This window comes from Acartia tonsa, chromosome 1, assembly GCF_053477335.1.
Source record: "Acartia tonsa isolate MP-2025a chromosome 1, ASM5347733v1, whole genome shotgun sequence".
In the NCBI taxonomy this organism is placed as follows: domain Eukaryota; kingdom Metazoa; phylum Arthropoda; class Copepoda; order Calanoida; family Acartiidae; genus Acartia; species Acartia tonsa.
This window is the reverse complement of record NC_137260.1, coordinates 28,122,910-28,142,788: the sequence shown is the minus strand read 5'-3', so window position 1 is coordinate 28,142,788 and position 19,879 is coordinate 28,122,910. Positions and strand designations below refer to the sequence as shown.

Genomic DNA, 19,879 nt, shown 5'->3' with positions numbered 1-19,879 from the left:
AAATTAATCGATAAAATTTTCTTGGAGGAAGAATGATTTCAAATCCCTGTTTTTTTTGTGGCCGTGTGTGTGTGTGTTGAAAATGCGTACAGAAGGGTTGTTTATATCATCATGAATTAATCAAAGATCTCTGTACAGAAAATAAACTTTAAGACGTATTATTTACCCTGTCAATACTCCTGACGCCCTTCTACGCAAATTATTTTTATGCTTTTTAAAAAATTAAATAAACTAGTATATAATCTAAAATAATAAACATTTAAATTATCTTTTAAGGTGCGTGCCAATGTAATAGTCAATCAAACTTAAGCAAAATAGTCAAAAAAAAGTCTTGTAAAGGGCTAAAATAAACGATTTTGTCGGCAATCTCATTTATTATATGTTCAATTGAAACAGAAAATTGCAAAATCTACTTAAGGATTTTTTTGAATTTTTAAATTTGGCATAGATATTCTAAAAGTATGTAATGGCACCTTTGATATAAGCTCATATCATATCGAACCTATATTCGCCCTTTAAGTCGAAAAATCACCAGAATTCCAAAAATAATTTTTGTTTTTCTTTACATCCAGAACTTGATGACTATAACTTGTGATTCAGATTTCTTTATTTGCATAATTTGATATTGTCAGCAAACATTCAGTGCTATAAAACCATGTAATTTTATTTATTTTCATACTCAATGTTGTTAGTTATGTTTGATAGTACACTAGCGCCTTTTATAAAACCTTTTTTTCAACAGGATTTTTTTAAAATTAGTTAACAAATGAGCAAGAAAAAATTAAAGATTACATTCCTTTTTTTAATAGCTATTGCAATGGTAGCATTTATAACTTTTCAAAGTATTTATTTGATACAGAGAATGGAAAATCTTTCTTCAGGGGCTTTATCTTTCAAAATAAAATATAACTTTTTAGGAAAGATTTTTGAAAGACGCTTAGTCCTTTATACCTTCACCCATGTGATACTTCTGCTTGGCTTTTATCTTGTTATCATAACAAGCAGTATTCATTGAGGAGTTTTTTTTATCGTTTATTCAATAAATATATCGTTAATATAAATGTGCTTTTTTTCTTCTGTTATAGTTTTGATTTACACGATATCTATCTTACATGTTATATGGTGCGTTTATTAATTCGTTGTGATTGTCAAAAAGTGTAAAATGTGTTTAGTTTCTTAGAAATAATCTCCCGCTTGCTCTGTCTCATTAATTTGTTTTCACAAAACTCAAACATGTTAATTTATACTAAAGGGTGTGCAAAAAAAATGCGGACATTTTTAAAATTGAAATTGCTCGGCTTGTGTTAATAGTAGAAAAATACTACGCATACCGTTAGAACCGCTAAGAAGTCTATTTTTTGGAAATATATAAACGATTCCTGTGATACGCATAGTTTAGGAGCAACTTGTTAAAATGTCCCAACTGACTTAAAACTTGACTTGCGAGTAAATTTTGGGACATTTTACCATCTGGCTCTTAGATTATTTGTAGCACAGGAACCGTTCTTATTTTTCCAAAAATACAGTTCATAGCGGTTCTAACGGTATGCGTAACATTTTTCTACTATTAACACAAGCCGCGCAATTTCAATTTTAAAAATGTCCACATTTTTTTGCACACCCTTTAGATAAATTAGCAGAAAATGAAAATAAGTGTTAGGATTGAATTAACATTTTTAAGAATAAGAATATTTATTATTTATGTTTGGGTCTTTACAATTTCTTGATGATCTTCCTATCATAATCAAAAGGTGGATGTTCATTGAAGGCCCATTAAATAACTTTGCTTAATTTTTTTGTGGGATTTATATCCAAAAAGACGGTATGATCATTGATCATACGTGAAGAAATTGATGCTAGGACCATCCAAAAGTGATTCAAGATTTATTTTGGTAAATATTTATACTTTGGTTCTGTTAAATGTATTGTTGAGTTCAATGTGTAAAAACGCCTAACTATCATTGTAGTGAAAGCACAAGTATATTTATCTCATAATTAGTGTTATTACAAAATAACTCATTCTATGAAGTTATTTATTATCAACGCAGAAAACTTGAATAATTATTATTAATGGATCCAAGCTTATATTTTTTTTACAAAGGTTTGCAGAAAATTAATTGATTTGCCTTCAGCAGAATATTAAAATGGGTAATTCGAATAGTAAGTGGACCGAGGAAAGGTCCGGAACTGCGGAGAGTAAGTGGACATACCGAAATGGTCAGGTAAAGTTACAGTAAGCAGATGATGTCTTTATAAACTTATTTAAAACATTTGACCTTAGCCTTCTACACTAGTGAGAAAATAGTACAAAATTGACAAAACCCCTAAAAAATTGTGTAGGAAATATCAGTATATGTAAATTCTTAAATGTAAAAGAGATTTCAAGATTATCCCTCTGTTTTGTAGATAGTAAGATTTATAAATAACGTAGCAATCAATCTTCAAATAACGTATTTGTTACTCGGTCGCAATCGCATATTTTGGATGCCATTTGCAGTCTTCACTTCACACCGCAGGAATATAGGGGTGGGAAATAGGATATTTATACCATGTTAGAGACTAGAGTTATAGCTAAATAGTCTTAAAATTCAGTTCGATTTAGAATTTTTTTTAACTATTTACCATATAAAAATTTAATAAAAATATTTGAAATTAGATTAGATCTGTATTATAATTTTAGCCAGCTTTCGCGCAAGAAAAAATATTTAATATGGTAAAATTGTCTTGTTTTTTAATTTTGTTCCTGTCTATTGGTTGCCAGTGTTTGTGTTGATTTTAAGTAATCTTCGTCTGCTAGAAGTCCAATCTCTTAAGCCTTAAAAATGACTAGCTAACATGAGAAAAGTTGACTTCGTTCTAGTACCAAAGTCTATGAGAACCAAAAGAATGAATTAGGGATAGGTCAATAATCATTGTCCTGTCCCTATATCCCGGACTTTCCGTCAAAGCTGATTTTAATTGGTTTCAAAACGGAATGGTAATGATATTAAAGGACGCCTGCAAGAAATAACACGCTTTAACTGCTGAAAGACTGCCACAAGAAGAACCAATACCCCAAATTTAAAGCCTTTAGCTTCAATAACAAAAAAGTTCTAGGCATTTCAAAATAGCATTTTATGTACAATGGAATTGTTGAAAGATTTCCAATGCTCATAAAAGAAAAAAACAATATTAAATTACGTCGCCTAGACACAAAATTATAACCTTATCTTTGTCAGAAACTTAGATTGCATGTAACTAAGGGGGGGGGGGGGGGAAGTTCTGACACTTTTGCGTAAACAGTGATTATAGGCTTTGTCTTTGGAGATAATGGATAGGTTATTAGGCAAAAAAGTTTCCTTTTGGGATGTAGTTTTCCTATTTTAAAAAAAATTTTGGATTCGGCCTCCAGGTTCCGGTACTCCAGGCCTCCAGGTGGATTCTGGACAGGTAAAAAAAAAAATTCAAGATAGAACGAAACTTATTTAACAAAAGTTGGTACTTTATGGATGGTATGAACTAATTTGAAGAAATTTTTGAAATCGGGCTCCAGGTTCTGTACTGCAGGCCTCCAGGTGGATCCTGGACAGGTAAAAATTGAAAATTTTTAATTTTAAAGTTAAAACAAAACTTATATAACAAAAGTGGCTTTTTTTTAGATGGTATTAAGTAATCTGAAGAAAATTTTGAAATCGGGCTCCAGGTTCAGGTGCTGCAGGCCTCCAGGTGGATCCCAGGTAAAAATTGAAAATTTTTACTTTAAAAGTTAGAACAAAACTTATTTAACAAAAGTGGCTTCTTTATGGATGGTATGAATTAATTTGAAGAAAATTTTGAAATCAGGCTCCAGGTTCAGGTGCTGCAGGCCTCCAGGTGGATCCTGGACAGGTAAAAATTGAAAATTTTTACTTTAAAAGTTAGAATAAAACTTATTTAACAAAAGTGGCTTCTTTATGGATGGTATGAATTAATTTGAAGAAAATTTTGAAATCGGGCTCCAGGTTCAGGTGCTGCAGGCCTCCAGGTGGATCCTGGACAGGTAAAAATTGAAAATTTTTACTTTAAAAGTTAGAACAAAACTTATTTAACAAGAGTGGCTTCTTTATGGATGGTATGAACTAATTTGAAGAAAATTTTGAAATCGGGCTCCAGGTTCAGGTGCTGCAGGCCTCCAGGTGGATCCTGGACAGGTAAAAATTGAAAATTTTTATTTAAAAGTTAGAACAAAACTTATTTAATAAAAGTGGCTTCTTTATGGATGGTATGAACTAATTTGAAGAAAATTTTGAAATCGGGCTCCAGGTTCAGGTGCTGCAGGCCTCCAGGTGGATCCTGGACAGGTAAAAATTGAAAATTTTTACTTTAAAAGTTAGAACAAAACTTATTTAACAAAAGTGGCTTCTTTATGGATGGTATGAACTAATTTGAAGAAAATTTTGAAATCGGGCTCCAGGTTCAGGTGCTGCAGGCCTCCAGGTGGATCCTGGACAGGTAAAAATTGAAAATTTTTACTCTAAAAGTTAGAACAAAACTTATTTAACAAGAGTGGCTTTTTTATGGATGGTATGAACTAATTTGAAGAAAATTTTGAAATCGGGCTCCAGGTTCAGGTGCTGCAGGCCTCCAGGTGGATCCTGGACAGGTAAAAATTGAAAATTTTTACTTTAAAAGTTAAAACAAAACTTATTTAACAAAAGTGGCTTCTTTATAGATAGGGTTATTACATAAGAGAAAACTGATTTGCTCTAAATTTTTAGCTTTTGATTGCCAGATTGGTTGGTTCAAAACTAGTTCAGGAAATACAGGTCATTCTAATTGCTTAAAGACTGATAGATAATTACAGCAGGTAGAGCAGTGTATTTCCTTCAGACTTACTTTAATGACTGACCTGTTGACAATATGTTATTGATGTTTATTTTATTCTAGTCAATTGTTAGTATATATATAAACTAGCATTTATTTTTAAAAAAAAGTTTTGTTCTAACTGAAAGGTAAATATTTTCATTTTATACCTGTCCAGAATCCATCTGGGAGTTGAACAGAACTTGAACCTTGTGTCTGATTTCAAAGCTGTGTCTGATACTAGCTAAAAAGTAACAACTTTTGTTAAATAAGTGTTGTCCCAACTTAAATAGTAAAAAATTTCCATTTTTACCTGTCCACTGTCCAGGATCCACCTGGAGGCCTGCTATACCTGAACCTGGAGCCCAATTTTGAAATTTTCTTCAAATTACTTCCTACCATCCATAAAGTATCACTTTTATAAAAATAAGTTTTGATCTAACTTTTAAAGTAAAATATTTCAATATTTACCTGTCCAGGATCTAACTGGAGGCCTGCAGTCCCTGAACCTGGAGCCCGATTTTAAAATTTTCTTTAAATTAGTTAATACCATCCATAAAGTATCAACTTTTGATAAATAGGTAAGTTTTATTCTAACTTTAATAGAAAAATTTTTCAGTTTTTACCTGTGCAGGATCCACCTGGAGGCCTGCAGTACCTGAACCTGGAGCCCGATTTCAAAATTTTCTTCAAAGTACTTCCTAACATCTTTAAAGAAGCCACTTTTGTCAAATAAGTTTTGTTTTAACTTTTAAAGTAAAAATTTTTAATTTTTACCTGTCCAGGATCCACCTGGAGGCCTGCAGCACCTGAACCTGGCGCCCGATTTCAAAATTTTCTTCAAATTACTTCCTACCAACTATAAAGAAGCCACTTTTGTTAAATAGGTTTTGTTCTAACTTTTAAAGTAAAAATTGAAATTTTTACCTGTCCAGGATCCACCTGGAGGCCTGCAGCACCTGAACCTGGAGCCCGATTTCAAAATTTTCTTCAAATTAGTTCATACCATCTATAAAGAAGCCAATTTTGTTAAATAAGTTTTGTTCTAACTTTTAAAGTAAAAAATTTCAATTTTTACCTGTCCAGGATCAACCTGGAGGCCTGCAGTACCTGAACCTGGAGCCCGATTTCAAAATTTTCTTCAAATTAGTTCAAACCATCTATAAAGAAGCAACTTTTGTTAAATAGTTTTGTTCTAACTTTTAAATTAAAAATTTTCAATTTTTACCTGTCCAGGATCCACCTGGAGGCCTGCAGTACCAGAACCTGGAGCCCGATTTCAAAAATTTCTTCAAATTAGATCATACTATTCATAAAGTAGCAACTTTTGTTAAATAAGTTTTGTTCTAACTTTTAAAGTAAAAATTTTCAATTTTTACCTGTCCAGGATCCACCTGGAGGCCTGCAGCACCTGAACCTGGAGCCCGATTTCAAAATTTTCTTCAGATTAGTTAATACCATCTATAAAGAAGCCACTTTTGTTAAATAAGTTTTGTTCTAACTTTAAAATAAAAAATTTTCAATTTTTACCTGTCCAGGATCCACCTGGAGGCCTGCAGTACCAGAACCTGGAGCCCGATTTCAAAAATTTCTTCAAATTAGTTCATACCATCCATAAAGTACCAACTTTTGTTAAATAAGTTTTGTTCTATCTTGAATTTTTTTTTTACCTGTCCAGAATCCACCTGGAGGCCTGGAGTACCGGAACCTGGAGGCCGAATCCAAATTTTTTTTAAAAATAGGAAAACTACATCCCAAAAGGAAATTTTTTTGCCAAATAACCTATCCATTATCTCCAAAGACAAAGCCTATAATCACTGTTTACGCAAAAGTGTCAGAACTTCCCCCCCCCCCCCTTATATTTTTACAATAAAAACACCACATTTCATAGTCAAAATCTATGAAAAAAATTCGATTTAAATTGCATTTTTAAACGAAAATCATAGCGGAAACAAAGGGGTAAACTAATACAAGCTTAGCTGTAATTGGTTGTTAAGCTGATTCAGCCTTCTAATTGGCTACAGTACATTCGGTACAACGCAAGTAAAACTTAATTTTTTTTAATGATTTTGACTATAAAAATGGGTATTTTTATTGTAAAAATATAATTAGTTAGGGTAAAGCGGGGCGAACTCTGTCTTTTTTTCGGTTTTTTGAACCTGCAAATCGTAAAAATTATTTTTTTAAATGGGACCAAGACCAGTAGAAAGATCTCGGAAAAGTCGATCAGGTCCTAAAAGGACGTAAACCTAGGACTTTGGGAAGTTTGTCAAAATTGATCTCTAAAACGGCACCGACTTCGCCCCGCCTTGAGGCGAAGTCGGTAGGGCATTTTCAAGCTTCGAAAAATCGATGACGTATTGATTTTATTACAGCATGCCCAAGAGGTAAAAGTTGCTAAATGTAATAAAGAGTATGCACAAAAAATTTTATTAAGATAGGTCAATTTTTTCTACCAAAAAAAAAAAATTTTCCGAAGTACGCGAAATTTGACTTTTTTTTCGAAATTTTTTTTGATAAAAAACATAAAAATACTTCTAGAAAAAATAATTTTTTATGACTTTAAAGGCCTGATCCTTAAAATTCAGGCAATTTTGAATAGATTTGACCAAAAAAAAATTAGTTCTATTAGCAAAATTTCCTAAAAAAATCAAGTTGAAAAAAAGAGAAAAGTTTGGCAAAATCTGTGGTCGATTTTCCAGCTTCAAAAAACCTATGACATATTGATTTAATTACAGCATGCCCCAAAGGTTAAAGTTGCTAAATGTAATAAAGAGCATTCACAAAAAAAATTATGAAGATCGGACAATTTTTTCTACAAAAAAAAATAAATTTTTTCTAAGTACGAGAAATTTGACTTTTTTTCTCGAAAATTTCACTTTTTAAAATAAAATTGAAAAAGTTAGTTTAAAAAGTGAAAAAATCGAATTCGCCCCGCTTCACTTTTAGTCGATTTAAGAAAAAACTATACAAGCTTTTTTAAAGTTTTAAACGGAAATGGATAGCCTATTAGTTTCTTAATAAGTCCCCTGACGACGTCTAAGCTCTAGCTCTTACCAGTTTTTGTCCAACTTACCGTTTTTCCGACCGAAGCAAAAAAATCAGAAAAAAAATTTTTTGTCGTCCGACTTAAAGACCCAATAAGTACCCTAAAAATTCATCTCACAAAAATTTTTTTTTGTAGGCAATTTAATAAGGAACAAATTTGATTTTATGTTTTTTTCTGTCAGTCGATTAGAACATGGAGAAAAATGTCATTTAATGAAGGTGGTCAAAAAAATACCGACTTCACCTCAAAACCGAGATCGCCCCGCTTTACCCTACTGGAAACCTAAATTTTTTACAAAAATAAGCTTATAATTTTGTTTCTAGGCCACGTAGTTTAATTTCAAAGTTTTCAACATAAGCATTGCAATTCTTTCAAAATTTTCATTGGACATAAAATGTCATTTTAAAATGCCTATAACTTTTTGTTATAGAAGCTGAAGGCTTCAAATTTGGGGTATTTGGTCTACTTGTGGCAGTCTTTCAGCAGTTTAAGCGTGGTATTTCTTGCAGGCTTCCTTTAAGGTTTACTATGATGGATACCCGTGGCCCCCTAGAACAAATACTACTACTCAATATGTTGAAACTCGTAATGTTGCAACCAATACAAATATTACAGATTCTCTTCCACAACAAAATAATCAAGGTTGGTATTTTAGATGAGAATTTCTGCATGGTTCAAACTAAAGGGAAAGGCTTATTTGATAAGGAACTTATTCGATTGCTAACACGAAGTATTATTAATTCGCTACTCCTTTGGGAGCTATGACCTTGCCGGGCAACCCTGCTACTAACTAAACCTAATCTAAACCAATAATATGACGGACCCAATTTAAAAAAAAACGAGCGCTTTTGTGCACCACTCGGAGATCGGAGTTATTTTTGTTATTGCTCTCATTAAAAATACTTTGCCAGCGATGTTTTATTTAATCTTAACGATTTTATTAAGTTCTGCTCCAAGACTGAAATAATACATATTTAGGAGAAAGAAGCTTTAATACTAAGTCCCAGCTTGCTTGTGTAAATATTAGGAAAATAAACGAGTCAGACTACATGAAATTAATTTCAGGCAATTATGTTATTTTTTTAAAGTGTAGCTTTTCTATAATAAGGACCGTCCGTCCGTTGTAACGTTTAGATATATTCATTAATTTAGACATCTTAGAATTTTCCTATAGGTTTTCAACTTTGCATGATTATTCCTAAAGCAGTAAGAAGCCCTAATCTTCAGCCAAAATTTAAACATGTCTGCGAGTTGTCTGGATGGTTTATTGGTTCGTGTCTCGGCTTAAATCACCATTACACAACATTAATGATATTATTAATTATATATCGCCATTTGTTAAAAAAACCGTTTAAATTACTGTTTTTAGGAGGACGGGCAATTGTGACTGAAGGAGATAAGTATGTAGTTAAAGGAAAGCGCGGCAGACCAAGCAAGATAAAACATTCATTACAAATAAGTTCAACCTTTGAACAGGTTAATAAAGATGAAATTACCTTTTCTTCGCCCCCTAAAATCAGCTAAAACTTAATTTAGGCATGTTAGAGTTGTCCTATCGATTCTGACTTTATAATTCCCGTAACAGTTAGTTATATCAGAAAGTCCTAAGGTCCATTTAAAATATTTTCTTGTACTTTTAACTTTTTCGACAATAATTTTTATTGATTTTTGAAAAAATGATATCTAGGACGATTAGGAACTGGTATAAGCGAAATATCACTATAATTAAGTCTCCAAATGTAAGCATCTATGGAGACTACGCAAACGAGTTTATGTTGTAATTTATTAAGGGTTCATCAAACTTAAACTAAGAGTATTACTTAGGCTCATTTTAAATAAAGTACTTTTTATCTATTGTTAAATAAATCCAATTTAGGCGAGTCAAATCTTCAATGACACTGCAGATGACAAAACTGACGAAGTTTGTACACTTACAGTTTCTAAACCCACTATTGAGGCTAGGAGTGAGCCTAGGACAGTAATATTTAAGAAATTCAACGAAGCAGAGGATATTGAAGAAGTTATACAGCAACAAAATACAAAAATGCCAAGGAACTTTGTTACTTTTCACCATTTTTGTTTATGTTTGATTTAACTCTTGAGATCTCTACAACCGATATAGCACTCCATTGCAATTAGAAACTGATTTATTTTTTGTTTCATTGGAAGCAATTCTTAAAAAGTTTAAGTTGTTTTTGTCTATAATGTTATTTATTTCTTTGATGCCTAAAATTTTTTTTATTGTAAAAAGTCAACTAAACTTTAGAACATACTCCAATAGTTCCAATCCTGAAACTACCTCCTCAAGGTAATTTTTTTTTTTTGGGGGGGGGGGGTATACAATTACATTTGCAGGAAATTTTAAACCTTAAAGAAACCTAAAATATCACAAATGGATACACCGACAAACGTATAATAGGGGGGTTGTCCCTTAGAATCAGGGTTGTCATATCTGGCGGACGCTTTTGGGCGGGCGGTTTTGGGCTGCCCTTTATCGGGTCCTTTTGGGCAGATTTGGGCACCCCCCGTTTTGGGGGGTGAAAAAGGGGAGGAGGTATAAAAGAGGGGGGGCGGGCCTATTTTTTGGTTGATATCCTTATAATAAAGTAACAGGATGTGTGTTTGTCTGTCTGTGTTTCTGTATTGAAGGATCTCGCTAACCGCTGAATCGATCGGGTTCTCCTTAACAGGGTAGCTTCTCATAGGTTCACCCCCCCCCCCCTCAAAAAATGTTTTTTTTACTTTTTCTTTTAAAATCTAAAATAAGAAATTGGGTTTTCAAATTTGATTTCCCTCTCCTCAAGGCCTCTAAAGGCGTAGCCGCTAGTTAACTATTATATGAATTAGTAAGCTTTTTTTGTATCTAGAGAAGGATTTCGCTTACCGCTGAACCGATATGGTTCTCCTTTCCAGTGGAGCTTTTTTAGGTCCTGAGATGGTTGTAGGCTATTTTATTTCCTATAATAAGTCTCGGTATGGTTTTAGACTATTTTATATCCTTTTTATATGATTTTTACGACATTTGCCCAAAAAGAGTGCCCAAAACCATAGGTATTGGACAATTGGGCGGCCCGTTATCGAAAAAAAATGCCCAAAATGACAACTCTGCTTAGTATGCACTAGAACGTTTGTCAGTGTTCTGGTTTTAAATGAAATTATTTTGATAATTACACAGTGCAGTGCCTTGTTTTATTAGACTATGAGTATGCAATCTTAAATGTTAATATATTTGGTTTCCCTTCTGTGGATGTTGTAATAATTTTGTTTAGTTGTGACGAATCCTCTGATGAATCATCTTCTTCAAGTGATACAGGAACATCTTATAACCTCATTCATTCAAATTCTGAGAATTTAATTTAAAACAAACTTTATGTGATTTTTGAAGAAGTATTATCAAAATGTTTTGTTGAGCGTAAAGTGCAAAACATCCTCAAATGCTGTAAAACGCAAAAGTACGTTAATCAACTGATTACATTATTTTCCTGCTGCCAAATATACTTTATCATCGAAAAAGCATTCGATGGTATATAATCTTAATTCGTCATAAACCTAAACTTTTTTCAATCATTTTGCCCTTTTTAATAGAAACCAAATATTTCAGGTCCTTAACATCACATGCTCTCGTTCGTGCATAGTCCCCTTTAATTGCGTTTTTTTTTACATTAAAATGTTCATTTTGAAAGAGAGGGGTAGGTTTCTAGTAGAATCCGTAAAAATTATGTGTTATAAGTTAAAAACAGTAGTAGAACAATGAAAATTTATGTGAACTTTAAAAAAAAAATTGTCTATAGTTCTTTTCAATAAGAAATACACATATTTAGTGAATATTATCGTTCTACTACTATTTTACTTTATTAAGCATTAAAACACACACCTTTACGGATTCTACCAGAAACCTACCCCTCTCTTTTGCCGCTTAAAGAAGAAATAAATCAATATTACCTTAATCGTTTAAGGGGTATTTTCTATATCGCGCACCTTACAAATGCTGTGTGGGACATAGATATGGTATTGCTGACCCTGATATCCGTCAAAGTTAAAAAAAATGAAGTTATAGCAGGCAAACACCTGTACTTTTTCTTGTTGTTAAATACGACTTCTCTCCATGAGATGAAATAAATTAGAAGAGGAAAAGAAACGCTCAGTGAAAGTTGAATATCACAGCAAAATGTTTCGCAGTAAAAAAGGCATCGATGAGGTAATAGTTATTTCTCGTTACTTTTTAGCATTAAAATCTGTATCTTTCGATTTGTAAATTAGCAGTAAATGACATTAGTTATTGACCCATTGAAGTGGCCATTTTGGTTTAAATATTATGTATTTCAAAGGTGTGGGGGGGGGGGGGCGGATGTGCCACTTTTTCAAACTAAAAGTAAAACGAGCATGATCTCAGCCCATCAAAGAGTTAAAGCTTTAAAATTCGGCACAGCAGTTGTTTTAGTGAAGAACAATATGGAACTATGAAGAAATAGAGGCGGAACAGCCGCTCCCGCCGAAAACCGCCGTTTCCCGCCGAAATTTGTTGCCTTTTCTCGACATAATAAACAAATTTCAATCATCTGAGATAAACTTTTTTCTCATTAAAATTATCCTTATATTTTCACTTTACACTTTTTAAAAATATTGACATGTTTGAAAGTGTCACGTGAAAATATAAGGGAAATTTTTATGAGAAAAAAAGTTTATCTCAGATGATTGAGAACTGTCTAAATTGGCAAAAAAAATTCGGCGGGAAACGGCGGTTCTGCCACCGTTTCATCACAATTCCATTTTGTTCTCCACCAAAGCAACTGCTGTGCCGAATTTAAAGCTGTAACTCTTATGGGCTGAGATCATGCGCGTTTTACTTTTGGTTTTGGCATTGTCACAAGAAAACATTTTTGAAATTTTAGAAGAGTTTTTTTAAACACTGATAATTTCATTAATTTTTCGATAAATCGAAATACCTATTATAATTTCAAGGTAACCTACAATACAGGAGTGAAAGAAAGAATTAAAACTTTGAAGAACAAACTGAAGATTTTTGAGGTGCTGTGATTTTATTTCACTTCTTTTATTTTCCATGACTGTGAGGCTTGACTTTTTTTATTTCGAAGCTTTTCTATTATTAGGATTGGTCCGTCCGTCCAGTTAAAACATGTTGATTTTTAACTCGTTTCCGTGTAATATGATTATCCTATTCATCTGATTTTTGGATAGTGATTCATAAAACTACAAAGTACAATGCTATAAGCGAAGTGTATCTATAACAAAATCCTAAAAATGTAAGTATTTACTTAAACATTATCCTCTTTTAGTCAGTTTTCGACCAATTTACTTTTACTTTTGTTTAGACTTATACCATTTTATTTTCGCTTTTATGGATTTACAATGTCATCCTTCTTTCTCATTGTCATCAAATGTATTGTAGAGCAAAGAAACTCTTTAGACAAAATATTTCCTCGATATTAATTTTGATAGGACTTTCTAATAACGTCTAACATTAAGCAATATGATATACATATATAAAAGTGTTATTGTGACTTACGAGTATAATTACGATACATAGTATATTAATTATACCCTTTTGTTATTCATTCTATGTTTAAATCACTAAGATATAAATATTATAACTTTTTAGTTTGTGTTATGTTTCCAAGAATCCTAATTACGAGATCTATAATGATCAACTATCCATTTGAATTTTAGGAAAAGTTTGATCCTGATATTATAGAGGACTGCAAAGAATTTATTAAAAATGAATATCCAAAGGCTCTCATTAGATTTAAGTTAAGAGGATCTCTTGAAATTCAGGTAACTTTAACGGACTATGCTGTGTAATTTGAAGACAAAGAGGGTCATCTTTTTTGCATATTTTCCGTAAAGTTGTGTGTTACCGTTTATTCAAATGAGCTTATTAAGTCAAACTGTTCTTAATTAGGACGCATTTGATTCAATAGTAACACATAACTACTGAAAATACGCGAAAAATGAAATTTATAATCTCATCAAAGCTAAAAAAAGTTATGCTATTGAATTGTCCGTTATAATTCTATCTATTTTATGTTCACAAATGATCACGACAAAAAAGGACTAATTCATCCATTGATTTGTGTAAAATGCATAACTGGAAAAGGAAAGTACACCAGATACATTTAATTCCTTATACTAAAGTAACAGGATGTTTGTCTGTTTGTTTTTCTGTGTATCTTTGTGTATGTACCGAAGGATCTCGCTAACCGCTGAACCGATCGGGTTCTCCTTAACAGGGTAGATTCTCATAGGTCCTGGGAAGGTTTATAACTATTTTGGGGGAGGGTATACCACCCTCCCAAGAGAAATCACAATAAAATCGAAAAATTTGAAATATTCTTGACGCATAGTGTCGCTAGCATAGTGGCGCTGCGTAGAGACATGAATTTAACAGCTGATTGACCATAGACAAATTATTTCTCAAATTAGATATTTAAAATAAAATAAAAACATTTAAATGCCACTAGAGGCCTCTAGGGGCGTACGTTAAGATATATAAGTTTTCCTGAATTTTAATGTTGGGGGGAGATTTGAAATCTGCATCAAATTTTAAGGATTTTTTATAAAATTCGTTTTTTGTATAATTCTTTATCTAAAAGCGGAAATGCATTTTAAGTTAATTAATTTTGACCAATAGGATAGGTGGATTTTAAACTACCTGCGCTCTAATTGGTTGAATGATGTACGCCATCCAATCAGAGCGCAGATTTTTTAAATCCACCAATCACAGATGCCAAAATTAATTAACTTAAATTGCTTTTCCGCTTTTAGATAAAGAATTATAGAAAAAACTAATTTTATAAAAAAAATCCTCAAAATTTGATGCAGATTTCAAATATCCCCCTAACTTTAAGATTCCGGAAAACTTATATATCTTAGCGTACGTAGCCGCTAGTAATCAATAAAGTAAATGCAATGAATTTTTTTTCCTGTCATTGATTAGTTAGTTCATTCATCCAGTAGGAGGGGAGGGGATGGGGGGGTCGTTATTTTAATCCGCTACTAGCTTCACTTTAGATAATCTGGTGTAAAATCCAAGTAATAATAAATCTATTCTTTTTAGATATATAAACAATAAATAATTATAAAAATTTATTTCAATTAATTTCCAGTGTATGCTGTTGACCGCGTTTCTAAAACACAAGGCAGGTTCAAATTATTTTTACTTTAATCCACATTCTAATGAAAAATATGGTTCTAAAAATGGAAGGGTGATTTATGGTATTTTTACAAAATCAGTGCATTATTTGGCAAGTTGGCTATACTAGAAGTTGCAGTGTGCAGACTTTTTTGCTTTTGTATATTCTTTTAGATATACTACCGTATAATTACGATGCAACATATTTATAATCTTTGTCAACGAAATGTTAAAATAATTTCTGGTAAAAGATTTCATATATGGATGAGAAACATAGAAAAGAAGCTGAACGCATATACGGCAGAAAGGCAGATTCAACTTATGTTCCAAAACCCAAGTATCCTCCTCCAAATAATGGACTAGGTGATTCATTTTATTGTATTATAAATTCAATGAACACAGACAGAAGATGTATATTTTGTTTGTTGAAAATGTAAGTTTCCAATATCTAGTTCATGAACACATGAGGTCATGATGTACAACGAAACCTGTTAAGATTTGTGATCTTGACAGGAAGAATGTCATCGTGCTTTATTTTAAATCAGATATGTCTTGACATGGGATAAGTCAAATCTGAGTGATAATAACAATCAGGTCTAACGCAGTATGGAAAAATGACTTGATTTGATGCTATTGAAAATACTTGTTTAAGAAAATTGCATTTGAATTTTAAGAATTAACTCAAAGATTCGTCAACAAAATTCCTAAGAATTTTCTTATAAACAAAAAAATTTTAATATTGCTCTAGAATTAGATGTAATTTATTTAATGTTGAATTTCCATGATATTAGTAAAGCATTTGATAAACATTATGAGTCATCTCTCTAGAGTTATTTAAGAAAATACTTCATTATAAATGACCTATAAGAAATTGCAAATAAGAATACCTTTATAGAACAAATAATTAAAACTAATAGTAGGTGAGCAGTGTTGCGGATCTGCATTGATTGTATGCGGATCCGGATCCTCCAAATTTGGTCAGTGCGGATCCGGATCCTTGATTTATTTTTTAATCTCGAAGTCAAAAATACTTTTAATTTTCAAGTCAGAACCTAAACCTTAAAGATCGGTTCTCATCACGAGAATGTCTGTGTAAGTGACTATTTTATATAAATTTAGGTAGATTTTTCCATAAATTTATACCCCAGGATCCGGATCCGGATCCTTGGACTCAAAAAAATGCGGATCCTTCCGGATCCGCAACACTGCAGGTGAGAATTTGACTTTAATGTTTTAAACTCAATTTTCTCAAAAAGATTTCACATTGGGTTGGTCTGAATCATTTCAAGATCAGCGAATGATGATTATTTTTTTTTTAGATCGCGGACTCATGACCATTGCGAAGCCAACAAGCAAAGATAGAATGATGAAAACAAACGGCAACAGCAAATCTTTGGGTTGTAAATCAACTCCCAAGAAGACGCATGTTACTCATGATAACTCTAAAATTACTACTGAAGAATCCACTGCTCCAATTGATAACTCCAGGGACGAAGAGAGACAAGTTATTAGAAAAAATCTGTGAAAAGGATTCAGAAACTCATTATTTTTTTTCCTTACAAATTTAGTACATACATTGTATAAATAACCGAAATAAATAGAAAACCCTATTATTTGAAAAATAAGATAAGAAAGTTCAAAAGTAATCGTCTTATACTTGCTGCTTTAAATAAAAACTAGCGGCTTCGCCCCTAGCCTCTAGGGGCTTTGCCCCAAGAGGTTTGATCAACCTTATTTGTGTTATTTAAATTTAAAAAGAAAAATGAAAAATTTGAAGGGGGGGTATTTTTCATTTTTTGGAGGGGGTTGGGGGTGTCCCACCCCCCCAAGAAAATAGCTTAAAACCATCACAGGACCAGGAGGTATATTCCGTGAAGAGTAGAGCCCAATCAGTTCAGTGGTTACTGAGATCTTAAGCTTCAGACAGACAGACAGACATTGTACTCCTTTGTATAATAGATAAATTGTCACTTTTCTTTAAATAAGGGGGGGGGGCGTAATGACATTTATTCGTAATCCGTGAGCAAAATGGTCTAAATATTTAGCTAGACCCTTCAAACTTGGTATATAAGCCTAGTCCTATAGGTATTACATCTAAATGGCAAAAAAATCAAAAAATTTTTTTTTTAAGGTTAGGTTAGGTAAGAAAAACCCTGCGGAAATGGGGTTTTTAGGCTTTTTTGATCTATTTTGATGTGGAAACTTACCTTAAATTGTTTTTTTTTAGGGTTTTAACTTAAATACACTGTATCTATTCATATGGACATTATTTAAGATGATTCAGCAAGTCGGGGACCGACCCCAGAGGGCTAGGTGGGTGGCCCGCAGGGGTTAAGTGCATTTTTCCCAATACATATGTTGTGATACATCTAATTATAGGTTTTTTAGGTCAAGGAACTCAAATTTAGAGCTAAAATAAGCATTAGACTAATCTGAAGCTAGCCCCAGCGGGCTAGGTTGGTGGCCCGCAGGGGTTAAGTTCATTTTTTCTAATATATATCTTGTTATATATCAAAATATAGGTTTTTTAGGTCAAGAAACTCAAATTCTGAGCAAAAATTAGCATTAGACTAACCTGAAGCTAACCCCCCCGGGCTAGGTTGGTTTTCTGCAGGACTTAAGAGCATTTACCTAACCTAACCTAGAAACTTCCTTATAATTTTACTTGGTTTTTTTAATAAACTTTGTCTATTAATGAGGACTTTATTTAAGATAATCCAACAAGTCGGGAACCGACCCCAGCGGGCTAGGTTGGTGGCCCGCAGGGGTTAAGTGCATTTTTTCCAATATATATCTTGTAATATATCAAAATATAGGTTTTTTAGGTCAAGAAACTCAAATTCTGAACGAAAATTAGCATTAGACTAACCTGAAGCTAACCCCCCCGGGCTAGGTTGGTTTTCTGCAGGGCTTAAGAGCATTTACCTAACCTAACCTAGAAACTTACTTATATTTTTACATATTTTTTCTTGAATAAACTTTGTCTATTATTGAGGAATTTATTTAAGATAATCCAGCAAGTCGGGGACCGACCCCAGCGGGCTAGGTTGGTGGCCCGCAGGGGTTAAGTGTATTTTTCCCAATATATATGCTGTGATACATCTAATTATAAGTTTTTTAGGTCAGTTAACTTAAATTCAGAGCTAGAATTAGCATAAGACTAATCTGAAGCTAGCCCCAGCGGGCTAGGGCGGTGGCCCGTAGGGGTTAAGTGCATTATTTTCCAATATACATCTTGTTATATATCAAAATATAGGTTTTTAAGGTCAAGAAACTCAAATTCAGAGCTAAAATTAGCATAAGACTTACCTGAAGCTAACCCCTGTGGGCTAAGTAGATCTTCTGCAGGGCTTAAGTGCATATTACCTAACCTAACCTAGAAACTTACTTATTTTTTGGTTTTTTCCTTGAATGAACTGTGTCTATGAATGAGGACATTATTTTAGATGATCCAGCAAGTTGGGGACCTCCTTGAGTCAGCCTCCTGTATGAAGAATCTTTTAAATGATGGCTTTAGGACTAAACACTGTGTATCTATGTAAAACCTAGCCCGCCTGGGTCAGTCCCCGACTTGCTGGATCCTCTTAAATAATGTTCTCATGAACAGTTTATTCAATTAAATAACCTTCAAAAAAGTAAGATTCTAGGTTAGGTTTGGTAAAATGCATTTAAGCCTTGCAGGCAACCCACCTAGCCCGCAGGGGCTAGCTTCAAATTAGTCTGATTCTATTATTAGCTCTAAATTTAAATTTCTGGACCTAAAAAACCTTTAATTTTATGTATGACAGCACATACTTTTTGAAAATGCACTTAACCCTGGCGGGCCACCCACCTAGCCTGCTAGGGTCGGTCGCTGACTTGCTTGATCATCTTAAATAATAAATAGACACAGTTTATTCCAGGTTAGGTTAGGTAAAATGCACTTAAGACTTGCAGGCATCCCACCAGGCCCGCTGGGGCTAGCTTCAGATTAGTCTGATACTTTTATTAGCTGTAAATTTGAGTTTCTTGACCTAAAAAACCTATAATTTGATGTATGATAACACATACTTTTTCTGAAAAATGCATTTAACCCCTGTGGGCTACCCAACTAGCCCGCTGGGGTCGGTCTTCGACTTGCTGGATCATCTGAAATAAGATCCTCATGAATGGACAGTTTATTTGAGAAACAAAACCTAAAAAAATAATATTAAATGTAAGTTTCTAGGTTAGGTTAGGTAAAATGCACTTAAGCCCTGTGGGCAACCCAACTAGCCCACTGGGGTTAGCTTAAGATTATTCTAATGCTTATTTTAGCTCTGAATTTGAGTTTTTGACCTTAAAAACCTATATTTTGATATATCACAAGATGTATTTTGGAAAATAATGCACTTAACCCCTGCAGGCCAGCCACCTAGCCCGCTGGGGCTAGCTTCAGATAAGTCGGTACTCGACTTTCTGGACCATTTTAAATAAAGTCCTCATTAATAGACCCAGTTTATACAAGAAAAAAACCTGTAAAAATTTAAGGAGTTTCTAGGTTAGGTTAGGTTAGGTAAATGCCTTTAAGCCCTGCAGAAAACCAACCTAGCCCGGGGGGGTTAGCTTCAGGTTAGTCTAATGCTAATTTTCGCTCAGAATTTGAGTTTCTTGACCTAAAAAACCTATATTTTGATATATTACAAGATATATATTGGAAAAAATGCACTTAACCCCTGCGGGCCACCAACCTAGCCCGCTGGGGTCGGTTCCCGACTTGTTGGATTATCTTAAATAAAGTCCTCATTAATAGACAAAGTTTATTAAAAAAATCCAAGTAAAATTATAAGTAAGTTTCTAGGTTAGGTTAGGTAAATGCTCTTAAGTCCTGCAGAAAACCA

The 19,879-nt window shown here is 33.1% G+C and overlaps 1 protein-coding gene and 2 long non-coding RNA genes across 5 annotated transcripts in view; 2 read left to right on the top strand and 1 right to left on the bottom strand.

The window, feature by feature from the left end:
- Positions 1 to 520: 520 nt before the first annotated feature.
- LOC145316829 (uncharacterized) lies at positions 521 to 1,061 on the top strand. Its single transcript, XR_013878734.1, has 2 exons — positions 521 to 704; positions 934 to 1,061. It is a non-coding gene; the product is annotated as an uncharacterized LOC145316829 (long non-coding RNA).
- A 629-nt stretch (positions 1,062 to 1,690) lies between these two features.
- The window catches only part of LOC145316770 (uncharacterized), a 23,560-nt gene continuing 5,371 nt past the window's right edge, over positions 1,691 to 19,879 (top strand). Inside the window, exons 1-13 of the mRNA XM_080157500.1 lie at positions 1,691 to 2,222; positions 8,392 to 8,512; positions 8,849 to 8,935; positions 9,240 to 9,346; positions 9,747 to 9,922; positions 10,137 to 10,178; positions 11,140 to 11,183; positions 11,995 to 12,068; positions 12,833 to 12,898; positions 13,559 to 13,663; positions 14,995 to 15,027; positions 15,272 to 15,383; positions 16,340 to 16,509. Coding sequence (XP_080013626.1) covers positions 2,145 to 2,222; positions 8,392 to 8,512; positions 8,849 to 8,935; positions 9,240 to 9,346; positions 9,747 to 9,922; positions 10,137 to 10,178; positions 11,140 to 11,183; positions 11,995 to 12,068; positions 12,833 to 12,898; positions 13,559 to 13,663; positions 14,995 to 15,027; positions 15,272 to 15,383; positions 16,340 to 16,509 — 1,215 coding nt within the window. The 5' untranslated portion in view covers positions 1,691 to 2,144. The remainder of the gene's footprint in view (positions 2,223 to 8,391; positions 8,513 to 8,848; positions 8,936 to 9,239; positions 9,347 to 9,746; positions 9,923 to 10,136; positions 10,179 to 11,139; positions 11,184 to 11,994; positions 12,069 to 12,832; positions 12,899 to 13,558; positions 13,664 to 14,994; positions 15,028 to 15,271; positions 15,384 to 16,339; positions 16,510 to 19,879) is intronic.
- LOC145316798 (uncharacterized) lies at positions 5,246 to 6,658 on the bottom strand. 3 transcript variants are annotated; one of them, XR_013878706.1, is made up of 5 exons: positions 6,201 to 6,658; positions 6,050 to 6,127; positions 5,900 to 5,981; positions 5,749 to 5,830; positions 5,246 to 5,680 (listed from the first exon to the last, which is right to left on the bottom strand). It is a non-coding gene; the product is annotated as an uncharacterized LOC145316798 (long non-coding RNA). The 3 variants fall into 3 exon arrangements; XR_013878702.1 differs by having other exon boundaries at positions 6,050 to 6,658; XR_013878709.1 differs by having other exon boundaries at positions 5,246 to 5,830; positions 6,050 to 6,110.